General features: G+C 44.9%; 1 protein-coding gene across 1 annotated transcript in view; it reads right to left on the bottom strand.

The window, feature by feature from the left end:
* Positions 1-11,264: 11,264 nt before the first annotated feature.
* The window catches only part of LOC142244015 (thioredoxin-like), a 41,103-nt gene continuing 35,427 nt past the window's right edge, over positions 11,265-16,940 (bottom strand). The window contains exons 3-5 of the mRNA XM_075316201.1: positions 16,328-16,387; positions 16,151-16,216; positions 11,265-11,742 (exon numbers count right to left, since the gene is read on the bottom strand). Coding sequence (XP_075172316.1) covers positions 11,671-11,742; positions 16,151-16,216; positions 16,328-16,387 — 198 coding nt within the window. The 3' untranslated portion in view covers positions 11,265-11,670. The remainder of the gene's footprint in view (positions 11,743-16,150; positions 16,217-16,327; positions 16,388-16,940) is intronic.

The raw sequence follows: 16,940 nt of genomic DNA, 5'->3' as shown, positions 1-16,940 counted from the left end.
TCATGTTGTCCCACCCCCTGACTCCGAATAGTGTTTAGCGTGTGCTCCAGCATGTAAATGACTGGAATCGTCATGCTGATAATGGCATTGTCAGAGCTAAACATATTCGTCGCCATGTCGAAACTGTGCAGAAGGGTGCATAGGTCCTTGATCTGAGACCACTCCATCAGGGTGATCTGCCCCACCTCTGCATCTCGTTGGCCCAGGCTATACGTCATGACGTATTGCACCAGGGCTCTGCGGTGCTGCCACAGTCGCTGTAACATGTGGAGAGTTGAATTCCAGCGTGTCGCCACATCGCATTTCAGGCGATGAACCGGCAGGCCGAAAGACTTCTGGAGCGATGCAAGTCGCTCAGCTGCGGTGCTTGAACGCCGGAAGTGAGCAGACAGTTTTCGTGCCCTGTTCAGAAGGCCATCTAGGCCGGGATAGTGTGTTAAAAATTGCTGCACGACAAGGTTCAACACGTGAGCCATACAAGGTACGTGTGTCACCTTGCCCAGGCGAAGGGCCGCACCCAGGTTTGCAGCATTGTCGCACACGGCCTTACCAGGCTGCAGGTTGAGTGGAGACAACCATTTATTAAACTCGGACCGCAGAGCTGACCACAACTCCTCAGCTGTGTGACTCTTATTACCAAGACATGTCAAGCTAAAGACCGCCTGATGCCGTTGCGCTCGGCTGCCAGCATAGTAATGAGGCGTGCGTGATTCCTTCTGCGCAGTGAGAACGCTGGTGGCCTGACCAGGCAGGCTTGGGGCGGAGGTGGAGGACCCAGATGAGGTGGAGGATGCAGAAGCTGTGGCGGAACTTGGACAGACAGAGGATTGACACACAAGTCGTGGGGACGGCAAGACTTGTGCAGCAGACCCTTCACCATCTATCACCATAGTTACCCAGTGCCCAGTCAGCGACATGTAACGTCCCTGTCCATGCTTACTGGTCCAAATATCGGTGGTGAAATGCACCCGTTGACACACAGAGTTTCTCAAGGAAGCGGTGATGTTGTGTGCGACATGCTGGTGTAGCGCGGGCACACCTTTCTTAGAGAAGTAGTGGCGACTAGGCATCTGGTACTGGGGCACAGCGACAGACATAAGCTCTCTAAAATCATGTGTGTCCACTAGGCGGAAAGGCAGCATTTCGGTAGCCAACAGCTTACAGAGGGATAGAGTCAACCTCTTAGCTTTGTCATGGGTCGGAGGAAGTGGCCTTTTATTTGACCACATCTGAGGGACAGAGATCTGGCTGCTGTGTGTAGACGGTGTTGAGTAGGGTGTCCCTGGAAAAATGCAGGTTTGTGAGGAAAGTGCAGGCGGAGACATGATGTTGCCTTCATCCAACGTTGGTGCTATCGATGTCTGAGAGAGCTGTACACACTCACTTGTTTCCCCTTCCAAACCAACTGACGACCTTACAAGCAAACTGCCTGTTGCGGTTACAGTGGTGGAAGTTTTGCGTGGAAAAACAGGTGTGACAGCTGTCCCCACAGTCCTAGAAGATGAAGAGCGCGCGGATGCACTGGAAGGGGCGGGCGGTGGATGGTTCGCTCCGCTAGCCGGCATTGCAGCACGGTGAGCTTCCCACCGGGACTTATGATATTTATTCATGTGACGATTCATGGAAGAAGTTGTCAAACTGCTGAGGTTTTGACCTCTACTAACAGAATCATGACAAATGTTACATATCACATGAGTTGGGCGATCTTTTTCGATGTGAAAAAAGGCCCAGGCTAGGCAAGGCTTAGAGGCCATGCGACCTGTTGATCCACCCCGAATAATGCTCATAGGCAGAGTGGTGGCTGAGGATGCAGTTGTAGACGTGCTACCAGTGCTCCGACTCTGTCCAGGAAGGCGCAAGGTAACTTCGTCGTCGGTTGCATCCTCCTCCACCGCCTCTGTTGACCTCCTCGAGTGCCTGACTGGGGGTTGACAGTAGGTGGGATCTAGAACGTCATCATCAATTGTTGTGTTTGCACTCCCCTCCCCCTCAGACCGAGCCTCTTCTTGCCCTGACCGAATATTTAAGTTGTCATCCCAATCGGGTATCTGAGTCTCATCTTCATCAGTATGTTCCTCATTGTCTATAACCACAGGTGTTACAGTTTGTGACAAAGGGTCAACATTATGCTCAGAAACTTGGTCCTCACGGCCTGAATCAGAGTCACAAAGGTTCTGGGCATCACTGCAGACCATTTCCTGTTCTGTACTCACTGTAGCTTGGGAGCAGACCTCTGATTCCCAGGCTATAGTGTGACTGAACAGCTCTGCAGACTCAGCCATCTCAGTTCCACCATACTGTGCAGGGCTGATGGAGACTTCAGAGCTGGGAGAAATCAAGTGTGATTGGGATGACAACTCAGAGGAATGGTGTTTTTTGGATGCGGTACTTGAAGTGGCTGAGAGGGCACTTGTTGGACCACTTGAGATCCATTCAAGCATTTTCCTTTTTTGCCCATCATCTACCTTTGTTCCTCTTGTTCGTGTCCGTAATAAAGGGAGCACATCGGATTGTCCACAATAAGTAGTAGACATCTTACTTTTGCTAGTAGATGGTCTATCTTCAGCAGATGATAATGGAGCTTTGCCACCTTCCCCACTGACAAAACCTTTTTTGCCTTTTCCACCACGCCTCTTCCCCTTTCCACCAGCATCTGTCATTTTGCCACTCATGTTGATTGCGACAAGATTGTGGACTGAAAATGTGGTAGTAAAAATTGAGAGGTGGTGAAGATTGCAGTGGTGGTCTAGCTTTATTAACAGCAGAATAATAAAGAATAAATATCCCTGACAATGTAACTTAGTTATAATTAGTTGGAGTGTGCAACGCAGGCAGACGTGCTGCAAATGTCTTGGCACTAGTGGGACTATAGCAAAGTCCAATAGCCACGTATAGGATGCCACTAGGTACACTGAGTGTGTGCTAGTATAATGGCTTAGTTATAATTAGTTGGAGTGTGCAACGCAGGCAGACGTGCTGCAAATGTCTTGGCACTAGTGGGACTATAGCAAAGTCCAATAGCCACGTATAGGATGCCACTAGGTACACTGAGTGTTTGCTAGTAAAATTGCTTAGTTTAAAAAAGTTGTAGTGTGCAATGCAGGCAGACGTGCTCTGCAAATGTCTTTGCACTAGTGGGACTATAGCAAAGTCCAATAGCCACGTATAGGATGCCACTAGGTACACTGAGTGTGTGCTAGTATAATGGCTTAGTTATAATTAGTTGGAGTGTGCAACGCAGGCAGACGTGCTGCAAATGTCTTGGCACTAGTGGGACTATAGCAAAGTCCAATAGCCACGTATAGGATGCCACTAGGTACACTGAGTGTGTGCTAGTATAATGGCTTAGTTATAATTAGTTGGAGTGTGCAACGCAGGCAGATGCGCTCTGCAAATGTCTTGGCACTAGTGGGACTATAGCAAAGTCCAATAGCCACGTATAGGATGCCACTAGGTACACTGAGTGTGTGCTAGTATAATGGCTTAGTTATAATTAGTTGGAGTGGGCAACGCAGGCAGACGTGCTGCAAATGTCTTGGCACTAGTGGGACTATAGCAAAGTCCAATAGCCACGTATAGGATGCCACTAGGTACACTGAGTGTGTGCTAGTATAATGGCTTAGTTATAATTAGTTGGAGTGTGCAACGCAGGCAGATGCGCTCTGCAAATGTCTTGGCACTAGTGGGACTATAGCAAAGTCCAATAGCCACGTATAGGATGCCACTAGGTACACTGAGTGTGTGCTAGTATAATGGCTTAGTTATAATTAGTTGGAGTGTGCAACGCAGGCAGATGCGCTCTGCAAATGTCTTGGCACTAGTGGGACTATAGCAAAGTCCAATAGCCACGTATAGGATGCCACTAGGTACACTGAGTGTGTGCTAGTATAATGGCTTAGTTATAATTAGTTGGAGTGTGCAATGCAGGCAGACGTGCTGCAAATGTCTTGGCACTAGTGGGACTATAGCAAAGTCCAATAGCCACGTATAGGATGCCACTAGGTACACTGAGTGTGTGCTAGTATAATGGCTTAGTTATAATTAGTTGGAGTGTTCAACGCAGGCAGACGTGCTGCAAATGTCTTGGCACTAGTGGGACTATAGCAAAGTCCAATAGCCACGTATAGGATGCCACTAGGTACACTGAGTGTGTGCTAGTATAATGGCTTAGTTATAATTAGTTGGAGTGTGCAACGCAGGCAGACGTGCTGCAAATGTCTTGGCACTAGTGGGACTATAGCAAAGTCCAATAGCCACGTATAGGATGCCACTAGGTACACTGAGTGTGTGCTAGTATAATGGCTTAGTTATAATTAGTTGGAGTGTGCAACGCAGGCAGACGTGCTGCAAATGTCTTGGCACTAGTGGGACTATAGCAAAGTCCAATAGCCACGTATAGGATGCCACTAGGTACACTGAGTGTGTGCTAGTATAATGGCTTAGTTATAATTAGTTGGAGTGTGCAACGCAGGCAGACGTGCTGCAAATGTCTTGGCACTAGTGGGACTAAAGCAAAGTCCAATAGCCACGTATAGGATGCCACTAGGTACACTGAGTGTGTGCTAGTATAATGGCTTAGTTATAATTAGTTGGAGTGTGCAACGCAGGCAGACGTGCTGCAAATGTCTTGGCACTAGTGGGACTATAGCAAAGTCCAATAGCCACGTATAGGATGCCACTAGGTACACTGAGTGTTTGCTAGTATAATGGCTTAGTTATTATTAGTTGGAGTGTGCAACGCAGGCAGACGTGCTGCAAATGTCTTGGCACTAGTGGGACTATAGCAAAGTCCAATAGCCACGTATAGGATGCCACTAGGTACACTGAGTGTGTGCTAGTATAATGGCTTAGTTATAATTAGTTGGAGTGTGCAACGCAGGCAGATGCGCTCTGCAAATGTCTTGGCACTAGTGGGACTATAGCAAAGTCCAATAGCCACGTATAGGATGCCACTAGGTACACTGAGTGTGTGCTAGTATAATGGCTTAGTTATAATTAGTTGGAGTGTGCAACGCAGGCAGACGTGCTGCAAATGTCTTGGCACTAGTGGGACTATAGCAAAGTCCAATAGCCACGTATAGGATGCCACTAGGTACACTGAGTGTGTGCTAGTATAATGGCTTAGTTATAATTAGTTGGAGTGTGCAACGCAGGCAGACGTGCTGCAAATGTCTTGGCACTAGTGGGACTAAAGCAAAGTCCAATAGCCACGTATAGGATGCCACTAGGTACACTGAGTGTGTGCTAGTATAATGGCTTAGTTATAATTAGTTGGAGTGTGCAACGCAGGCAGACGTGCTGCAAATGTCTTGGCACTAGTGGGACTATAGCAAAGTCCAATAGCCACGTATAGGATGCCACTAGGTACACTGAGTGTTTGCTAGTATAATGGCTTAGTTATAATTAGTTGGAGTGTGCAACGCAGGCAGACGTGCTGCAAATGTCTTGGCACTAGTGGGACTATAGCAAAGTCCAATAACCACGTATAGGATGCCACTAGGTACACTGAGTGTGTGCTAGTATAATGGCTTAGTTATAATTAGTTGGAGTGTGCAACGCAGGCAGACGTGCTGCAAATGTCTTGGCACTAGTGGGACTATAGCAAAGTCCAATAGCCACGTATAGGATGCCACTAGGTACACTGAGTGTTTGCTAGTAAAATTGCTTAGTTTAAAAAAGTTGTAGTGTGCAATGCAGGCAGACGTGCTCTGCAAATGTCTTTGCACTAGTGGGACTATAGCAAAGTCCAATAGCCACAGATAGGATGCCACTAGGTACACTGAATGTTTGCTAGTATAATGGCTTACTTAGAATGAGTTGGAGTGTGCAGAGGACAAGAGGGTACAGTGGCAGGATTGTGGTGCTCTGGGTAGAGGAATGGAAGCCTGCCTTTCTATTCCCTCCTAATGGTGAAATGCAGGGAGGAAATCCCTGACCTGGGCTACACAGACGCTGTTGCTGTTTGCAGGACCTGTCACTTATGGCTCTCTGACCCTGCCGCTTTGAGCCCTTAAAAGGACTGCTAGAATGTGCTCTCCCTAAGCTGTCTAACGCTGTGTATGCAGCGCATACAGCTGTATCGGCTATAGGACTCAGGAGGACGGAGCTGCGACACTGATGTCTGACACCAAAGACGCAGAAGGCAGATAATGGCGTTCGTGAAGAAAATGTCCGGTTTTATAATGCAGGGACATGTGACATGCAGATCCTATCACACATGCCGTTGCTTCTCTGGCTCAAAGTCCACTTAGGTGTGTGTGTGTCTGTGATTGGCTGACATGCTGGCCCGCCCCACAAGACGCGCGCGCTTAGGGAAGGAAGACAAGAAAAAAAAAAAAAAAAAATGGCGATCGCCATTATAGAAACAGCAGTGATCTGAAGGCGCTGTTCACGCACACTATACACTGAAATGTGATAATAGTTTGATTCACAGAGTGACTTACACTATTACAGCAGAAACCAAGCTAGGATTTAGCTGTTTTTTGGCTGCTAGAACCGTTCTCGAACGTTTCTAGAACTATCGAGCTTTTGCAAAAAGCTCGAGTTCTAGTTCGATCTAGAACATGCCCCAAAATCACTCGAGCCGCGAACTGGAGAACCACGAACCACGAACCGCGCTCAACTCTAGTCCTGTCTGTCTACTCTGTTCTCCCAGCCTCAGTCCTGCATGCAACCTGTTCTGCTCTGCTGTGTCTGTCCTGTCTGTTTCCCTGCACCTGTCCTGTCTGTTCCCTGGTGCCAGCCTGTATCCTGCACCTGTGTCCATACCTGCCTGTATCCTTCACCTGTGTCTACCTCAGTCATCCCTGCTGCATGTGTGTACGATCTCCCATGCCTGGTGAGCCATGCCTGTTGACCAGTTTGGTACCTGACTGTATCCGTTCCTTTCCAGGCTTTTTTCCTGTTCTGCTCTGTTTGTCCTGCCAACCCAGTTTTTCCTGTCTGTACCCATCCTGCCTGTTACCTGTCCCCGGTCCTTTTGTCTCCCTCCTTCACTCAGCTGTTACAGTCTCCTGTGGTCCAGTGGGTCCACTTTCTCTCACCGCCTTCTCCTGCGGCAATCGTTACACCTTCTATACAGACATTCGGAATGTTTCCTTATATAGAGTGGCAAACAACCTCTTACCACACTGTTAATGAGTAATTGAATAGCCTAGACAAATAAAAACCTGGAACTCTGGCCTTCCCCATTCAAGGGCGGTTTGCTCTCGGCCAATAGGAGATTAGATAGTGCTACCCTAGATCAGGCCTAGAGTAATCGCATTAAGATAAGCTGTAGAGAAAATAATCTGGAGCCATAGAAGAAAGCTAAACACAGTTTTGAAATCAGCATATTTTACTCTAAAGGCCACGTCTCACTAAGCAACATCGCTAGCGACATCGCTGCTGAGGCACGACTTTTGTGACGCAACAGCGATGTTGCTAGCGATGTTGCTGTATGTGACATCCAGCAACAACCTGGCCCCTGCTGTGAGGTCGCTGGTTGTTGCTGAATGTCCTGGACCCTTTTTTAGTTGTTGCTCTCCTGCTGTGAAGCACACATCGCTGTGTGTGACAGCGACAGAGCAACAACTAAATGTGCAGGCAGCAGGAGCCGGCTTCTGCGGACGCTGGTAACCAAGGTAAATATCGGGTAACTAAGAAGCCCTTTCCTTGGTTACCCGATATTTACCTTCGTTACCAGAGTCCGCCGCTCTCACGCTGTCAGTGCCGGCTCCCTGCTCCCTGCACACATAGCCAGACTACACATCGGGTAATTAACCCGATGTGTACTCTGGCTAGGAGTGCAGGGAGCCAGCGCTAAGCGGTGTGCGCTGGTAACCAAGGTAAATTTTGGGTTGCTTACCCGATATTTACCTAAGTTACCAAGCGCAGCATCGCTTCCACACGTCGCTGCTGGCTGGGGGATGGTGTCACTGGTTGCTGGTGAGATCTGCCTTTGTGACAGCTCACCAGCAACCCGTGTAGCGACGCTCCAGCGATCCCTTCCAGGTCAGGTTGCTGGTGGGATCTCTGGAGCGTCGCTTAGTGTGACGGTACCTTTAATCAGTGGCAAAATCAAACTCAACAAAAATTAATGTTCAATATTGTTCTCCGGTGTAATCTTTCGACCGTAGCCAGCACCACCACCAATAAGCTGCTATTTGCTCCATCAGGCATATGTGAACACAGGGAACAGAGCTGTAAATAGGAGCTGTTCTGGCAATGGCTGCTACACTTGAATGGATCTGTGCTTTTCAGATCTGTTCAAAATGTTTACATCAGAGCTAATAACTGATGATCTGAGGGGGTACCGGGTGTTGGACTACCACCGATCTGATATTAATCTATTCTAAGGATAAGTCATCAATATGTTGTGACCTGATAACCACTATAAGCCACTTAATAGCTACATTGTGTTCTATTAATGCATAATGGGATTTTGCAGTGATTGACTGGATATTATAGTGACACTGTTCAGTGTGAAAATCACTTTGGAATAAAATGAACATGTCATTTTCAAGTAACTTTTATGTTACTATTACTCCATGGAGAAAGAGTCAGCTACATGTCTTAGTGCAGCCCCTCCTAAATGGAGCTGTGTTCGTTTCCTCATATGTGGGCATGGGGTCCAATACATTTGCCTAAAATAAGCCATTTTATGTTGCTGCAATAGATTTTAAGCACAATTATTAGGTGAGTATTTTAACTATTTTATTGTTTTATGCATATTTTCCACCTCCAAGCTGTATAAACTTGGTTGCCTATTGGATGAAGCAGATTAGGTTATGTGTATTTATGTAATGAGTGACATTTTGACATAAGGATATAAACAGCCTTTACTAAGGGTGGCTTTACACGCTGCGACATCGCTAGCTGATGCTAGCGATGGCGAGCGTGATAGCACCTGCCCCTATCGTTATGCCGATATGTGAAGATCGCTGCCGTAGCGAACATTATCGCTACGGCAGCGTCACACGTGCTTACCTGCTCGGCGACGCCACTGTGACCGGCGAACCGCCTCCTTTCTAAGGGGGCGGTTCGCTCGGCGTCACAGCGATGTCACTAAGCGGCCGCCCAATCAAAGCGGAGGGGCGGAGATGAGCGGGACGAACATCCCGCCCACCTTCTTCCTTCCTCATTACTGGCGTGTGGCAGGTAAGGAGAGGTTCCTCGTTCCTGCGGTGTCACACGTAGAGATGTGTGCTGCCGCAGGGACGAGGATCAACTTTGCCCAAGCAACAGCAGCGATAATTGGGAGAGAACCCCCATGTCAACGAGGAGCGATTTTGGACGTTTTTGCAACGATCTAAAATCGCTCCTAGGAGTCACACACAACGAGATCACTACAGCGGCCGGATGTGCGTCACAAAATCCGTGACCCCAACGAGATCGCTGTAGCGATCTCGTAGCGTGTAAAGCCCGCTTAAGGTGTAGAGAATTATTATGCAGCTTGAGTTCGTCATGCAAAATGGGCCAAAAAGAGATTTAACTGACTCTGAAAATTAAAAAAAATTGGTAAAAATCTTACAGCGTGATGCAGCGCTCTTAAAATTGCTAAGATGTTAGATTATGATCACAGAACCATCAAAAGTTTTGTTGCAAATAGTAAACAGGGTCATAAAACATATGTTGAGAAAAAAAAGACGCACATTAATTGCCAAAGAATTAGGAAGAATCACATGTGGAGGAACCAGGAGCCCAGATCCCATTATCCCCATTAACCTCCTTTTCTCAGAAGTACAAGGTGTTCAGTGCTCAGAGACATGGCCAAGGTAAGGAAGGATGAAACAAACAAGACGAACAAGACGAACAAGACACATAAGTAGAAATGTCAGGACTAGGAATATCCAATGACAGATTTTTTTTAAAGGTTTTATTGACTGATAAGATAGCAATGACTCTTGAATGACCAGATAGATGGGCCCATGGTTGGATCAGTAACAGGCACAGACCTTAACTTTGATTCAGATAGCAGGGCTGCTATTTTTAAAGATGAGCTAGTTGGACCTTTTCTACTTGAAGATGACTCAAAGTCAACTCCTAAACCTTCTGCCAGTCTTTAGAAGACACTTATTTTTAGCGTTGATACGGGATAAAATCTGCATCTTTCAACAAAACTCATGATTGCTGTGCAGGGCAATGATCCATCACATGCATTGAAGTACTCCACTGCTTGTCTAGCTAATAAAGGCTTTAAAGATAAAAGAATAATGCTATGGCCTCCTTCCTCATCTGATTTAAACCCCATTGAGAACTTTTGGGCCTTTCTTAAAGGGAACCTGTCACCAGATTTGGCGACTATAAGCTGAGCCGAGCTCTTATATACAATATTATGGAATGCTGTATATAAGAGCCCACGCCACTCTGTATAACATAAAAACACTTTTATAATGCTCACCTAGGGCGGTTTTGTCTGATGGGGGTCGCTAGTCTCTGGTTCGGCACCTCCTCTCTCCAATCCGTTGCCTCCTCTCTGCTGCGATCTCCGTCCTTCTTTTATCCAGCCTAGGCCAGCATTGCGTTCCTGTGCAGGCGCACTTTGATCTGCCCTGCTGAGGGCAGATCAAAGTACTATAATGCGCAGGTGCGAGGAAAAGTTAAAGACCGCCAACGCATGCGAACTACAGTACTTTGATCTGCCCTGAGCAGAGTATATCAAAGTGTGCCTGCGCAGGACCTCAATGCCGGCTAGTGTGCATGACATAGGATGAATCATGCACACAGGACTCAGAAGAAGGAGGACGGCGATCGCAAGAGAGAGGAGGCGCTTGACCAGAGAGAGGAGGTGCCGGACTGGGGAGCAGCAACACCCATCGGACTGGACAGCCTCCCTAGTTGAGTATTATAAAAGTGTTTTTTTTACATTATACAGCGCGGCATGTGCTCTTAAGAGGTCAGTGGTGGTGGCCGCACCTTATAATCACTAAATTTGGTTAGAAGTTCCCTTTAAAACTGAAGATTTACAGTGAAGGAAAACAGTCGCCTCTCTGGACAGTGTGTGTGGGAGGTGCTGTCCAAAAAGTTGATCTTCAACAGATTAATAAACTGATAGACTCCATAGATGGAAGGCTTATGACTGTTATTGAAAAGAAGGGTCACCATATTGGTCTTTGATATTTTTTTGAAGTGTGAAATGTATGTTTGTACATTTTGAGTTGTTTGGTTATTAATCAATTGGAATGAGAAAATTTAAGTTTTTCATTTAGTTACAAAATAATTCTGCTTAGTAATAATTGCCCAATAATTATGCACACATATATTTACCTAAGAAAGACAAAACCTCACATTTGTTTTCTTTAATATTCACGTTTCAGGCTCATTAATCTTTCACATTGACCAACTGTACGATAATTGTTCAATAATAAAAATTAATACTCAAAAATGCAAAATTTAACAATAATTGTGTAAATAATGTATCATTATACACAGAACATTAAAGACCACAATTAAATCCTCTTCTGTTAAAAAGAGTACGTGATAAAAGTGGAGCTCGATGTTATTTAATATTGGAAGAGATAAGGGACATCAAATGCTTTTTCCAGAAATTTAACATTACAAATCTGTCCTGTTGAGTAGGCATGTGACTTTTTATTACATAATTACACAAAATAAACATTTGTCATATAAGGTGAAAAAAATGCTGACGTCTTTTATTTTCAAAATGTCTTTATTTGAAGCCGCAATATATTAGCATTGGAACCGCAGCTCATGGACTTTGCTGCATAAGAAGTCAACATTGCCTCCTTGGAATTTATACACCTAAAAAGGGACAACGTCATTGAAAATTAATTGTTTTTGCACATATTAATAGCTGATTATATGTTACAGTACATGTAGCAGGGCTCTCAGTGACATGCACACTGATAACATTTTGTATAACTCAAGTACTCCAGTCTATGGGATCCATATCACATACAGTGCCTACAAGTAGTATTCAACCCCCTGCAGATTTAGCAGGTTTGATAAGATGCAAATAAGTTAGAGCCTGCAAACTTCAAACAAGAGCAGGATTTATTAACAGATGCATAAATCTTACAAACCAACAAGTTATGTTGCTCAGTTAAATTTTAATAAATTTTCAACATAAAAGTGTGGGTCAATTATTATTCAACCCCTAGGTTTAATATTTTGTGGAATAACCCTTGTTTGCAATTACAGCTAATAATCGTCTTTTATAAGACCTGATCAGGCCGGCACAGGTCTCTGGAGTTATCTTGACCCACTCCTCCATGCAGATCTTCTCCAAGTTATCTAGGTTCTTTGGGTGTCTCATGTGGACTTTAATCTTGAGCTCCTTCCACAAGTTTTCAATTGGGTTAAGGTCAGGAGACTGACTAGGCCACTGCAACAACTTGATTTTTTCCCTCTTGAACCAGGCCTTGGTTTTCTTGTCTGTGTGCTTTGGGTCGTTGTCTTGTTGGAAGATGAAATGACGACCCATCTTAAGATCATTGATGGAGGAGCGGAGGTTCTTGGCCAAAATCTCCAGGTAGGCCATGCTATCCATCTTCCCATGGATGCGGACCAGATAGCCAGGCCCCTTGGCTGAGAAACAGCCCCACAGCATGATGCTGCTTGACTGTAGGGATGGTATTCTTGGGGTCGTATGCAGTGCCATCCACGTCACGTGTGTGGTTGGCACCAAAGATCTCGATCTTGGTCTCATCAGACCAGAGAACCTTGATCCAGTCTGTCTCAGAGTCCTCCAAGTGATCATGAGCAAACTGTAGACGAGCCTTGACATGACTCTTTGAAAGTAAAGGTACCTTACGGGCTCGTCTGGAATGGAGACCATTGCGGTGGAGTACGTTACTTATGGTATTGACTGAAACCAATGTCCCCACTGCCATGAGATCTTCCCGGAGCTCCTTCCTTGTTGTCCTTGGGTTAGCCTTGACTCTTCGGACAAGCCTGGCCTCGGCACAGGTGGAAACTTTCAAAGGCTGTCCAGGCCGTGGAAGGCTAACAGTAGTTCCATAAGCCTTCCACTTCCGGATGATGCTCCCAACAGTGGAGACAGGTAGGCCCAACTCCTTGGAAAGGGTTTTGTACCCCTTTCCAGCCTTGTGACCCTCCACGATCTTGTCTCTGATAGCCTTGGAATGCTCCTTTGTCTTTCCCATGTTGACCAAGTATGAGTGCTGTTCACAAGTTTGGGGAGGGTCTTAATTAGTCAGAAAAGGCTGGAAAAAGAGATAATTAATCCAAACATGTGAAGCTCATTGTTCTTTGTGCCTGAAATACTTCTTAATACTTTAGGGGAGCCAAACAGAATTCTGGTGGATTGAGGGGTTGAATAATAAATGACCCTCTGAATAAACTTTTCACAATTTAAAAAAAAAAAAAAGAAAGAAATAACATTCTTTTTTGCTGCAGTGCATTTCACACTTCCAGGCTGATCTACAGTCCAAATGTCACAATGCCAAGTTAATTCCGAATGTGTAAACCTGCTAAATCTGCAGGGGGTTGAATACTACTTGTAGGCACTGTACATGATGAATACAGCTATGCAATACCTCTATGTGCATTTCTTTTAAAGTGAAGGCACACAGAGGATTTTTTGTTTTAGGTATGGATTATGTTAAAAGGTATATTTCTGTCTCAAGACTGCGCTCTGAAATCACTATCCTGGGAGTAGTGAATAAAAAGAACATCACATATGTGCCAATCTCTGAATTCACAGCATTGCAAGACAGGGCCCCATTCATAACTTTGCTGTGGGTCCCAGAGATTAAAAATGTAAGGCTTATCCTGTGGATATGTCTTAAAGGGAATCTGTTATGTCAAAAAGTGCTATTAACCTGGGAGATATGGAGTTAATCTGCAGGTTAGTAGTGTATTAAAGGATGCTGGCTGCCACTAAAAGGTCAGCTACTGGGGCAAAATGAACTTTGTTTCACCCTGCAGCCTTCATCTTTCAGCCATAGAGGATCAGCTTCAGTCATCACCTAGTACATAGAAGGCAGTGGCTGTAAGTACGCCCCGGCATTTACTGACAGCCGTCTTTGCACTGATGCAGCTTAGGCTGCTTTCACACTACGTTTTTTTAACATGCGTCCTGAACGTTTTTTTAACGCAAAAACAGATCCAGTGCAAATGCGTTTTCATTTCAATGCTTTTGCAATGGACTCACGTCAACATGCGTTCACATGCGTTTGCGTGCGTTATAGTGAGGATCCAGCGACTTGCAGTTTTTTAACATTTTTCAAAAACGCTCCTTGTAGCATTTTTGAGCTGCGTCCAAATACTGCAAATTGTTGGATCCTGACTATACTGCATGCAAACGCAGGTGAACGCTGGCATGCTGATAGACAGGATCCTGCTTGCTCTACTGAGCATTAACAGAAACTAGCCTCGGGTGATCAGTCTCTCTCTCCCCCTCCCTCTCTCCCCCTCCCTCTCTGTCTCTCTCCCCCTCCCTCTTCTCTCTCTCCCCCGCCTGAGAGCTGCGGACACTCGTAACCAAGGTAAATATCGGGTAACCAAGCAAAGCGCTTCTCTTAGTTATCCGATGTTTACGTTGGTTACATGTGCAGGGAGCAGGCAGCCCGGCTCCTAGCAGCTGCGGATGCTCGTAACCAAGGTAAATATCGGGTATCCAAGCAAGTTACCCGATGTATACCTTGGTTACGATCCTCCGCAGCTGTCAGATGCCGCCTCCCAGTTTGTCACGTTCAGTTCCATTGACTCCCGATCACATGACTCCAATGCCCGCCCATAAACTTAAAGTGACAGGATCCTGCAAAATAACACATGCGTTTGCATGCGTTTTTTTGCTGTAAAAGCAGGATCCGCTTTTACAGCAAAAAAACGTTCATGACGCATGTTAAAAAAATATAGTGTGAAAGCAGCCTTACAGTGCCAAGGTGTGGTCTTTGGGACATCAGTGATGCCAGAAAAAAACGGACATGTCTCCGTGCGGCAATCACGGACACACGTGTATGCCTCACGAAGAGACGGTCAGTGAAAAATCACTGATGTGCGCACAGACCCATTGATAATAATGGGTCTGTGTATGTCTGTTATTCTGGTATGTATAAAAACTAGCACATACGTACCAGAATCACTGAAGTCTGAAACAGGCCTTATGTTTAGTAAACTTAAGGTATGCCCATAATGGCACTGCTATATTGATTTAATACATAAATTTTGTAAAGAAATAGGCAGCCCACTTTTTTAAAATCATTTTTGGAAGTTTTAATCTACGTGCATTGGGGTGGGTCTGTCAGGCGGGACTGTGGGTAGGGTCTTCAGCTCTATCAAGGCCCCTTCGTAGCCTCTAGTGTCCTTACTTTCGCTCTTATCTAAATTTCACATTGGCACTGTCCTAGCCGCTGGTGGTGCTTGCATTGCGCAGATTGATCTCCTTGGAGTTCTCAGGAAAATGGCGAGATTTAGATCAGCAGAGATCTCAATTTGTGCAAGCAGCGCCAACATTTTACTAAAGATTGTCGGACATCATTCTACACATGCATCACTACTGGCGCCAATATGTGCAAGTGCCGCCAGTGGCTAGTACTGCGCCAGGGAAAAATGTAAATAAGGCACAGCATAAAGACAGCAAAGGCAGAGGAGAGGCCGTGCAGAGCCCCAGTCCTGCCCTATAGTCTCACCCCAACTACACATAGATTAAAACTTGTAATGATGTAAAAAAACCAGGCTTTGGATTTCTTTACTTAATGTATGTATTAAATCAATATAACAGTGTCATTATTGTCATACCTTTAGTTTACTATTGATAACCCTGATGACAGGTTCTCTTTAAACTCCTCACTACATGACTGCAGTTCTATTGATTAGGGGGCTCCAGTTGGACCTACAACAATTAGACATCAATCCCCTATTTTTGGAATAGTTGATGAATGCCATATCTAGGACATTCGGAGTAATGCAGTCTGTGTATTGCCAAAGTCCACACACAAAGATGTGTGCATGAGCCCAAAAACTAAATTCATAAGTTACGTGCACAATCGCACCAGATGATAAGTAGAAGAATGCAAATTGTGTACATGTGGCCATGCCTATTCTCACTAGCAATGCTGTCAGAATTCAAAAGTCTTCAATCCCAAAAAGTGACTTCAAACTTTCATCCCGAGGCTTTAACCCTGCTACATTCAAACAACAGATCCAATTGGGAATCAAGCAGTGTACAAGTTTTATAAAATACCTGGTTCATCATTCTGAAGAAGCAAAACGCTGGCACTCCAGAGATCTCATATCGCTCTACAAATTCCTACAACACAGAAATAAAATAATTATATTGTAAGAATGCTATTGATGCTTTTGTAACTTTCATAAAAAATACATTTGATCTAGGTTGATTCCATTTATCTTTGTCACTTACGTCCGATTTACGAACATCGACTTTAACAAAAACTACATCTGGCATCTCACAGCTCAATGCCTGTAAAAAAAAATGCATTTTAGTACATTGCAAAATAATAACTGCATCATCAAAGAACCAAATAAAAAAGATACCTTCTGTGAGTAGTCTGAAATGAAAGATAGGCGCAGCAATTAAGTACAAGTAAGGTCACGTTCAGAAATGCTATGCCCCTGCAGATACAGGGTTATTCTGCATGTGAGTAGCATGCATAATGACTGCCTGCCTGACTGGAATCTCAGCTACAGGGAGGAAGTGAATTTATATCCTCCCTGTACCCGATTGTTTTAATTTATAGTGGCTTTCAGTTATGATTTTTGCTCTATTTACTTGCAGATTAGCCCAATATCTGCAGTTAAATAGTGTTTCCATACATGACAGGTTCCCTTTTAGTAAATGCGTATAAACAAGTGGTAAGGTACAAGGGTGGTACAGATTTTGAAAAAGGCAATATCTAATTTAGAAAAATAATTTTAATTTACCTTATTATGGAATTTTGAGTTAATAGTTAGGGTGAATGGTTATAAAGAGAATATCTCACTATATGTTCTATAGTGCTCTACACTACACAGAA

Source organism: Anomaloglossus baeobatrachus, chromosome 1 (assembly GCF_048569485.1).
Source record: "Anomaloglossus baeobatrachus isolate aAnoBae1 chromosome 1, aAnoBae1.hap1, whole genome shotgun sequence".
Classification (NCBI taxonomy): Eukaryota; Metazoa; Chordata; class Amphibia; order Anura; family Aromobatidae; genus Anomaloglossus; species Anomaloglossus baeobatrachus.
This window is presented reverse-complemented; position numbering and strand designations above follow the sequence as displayed.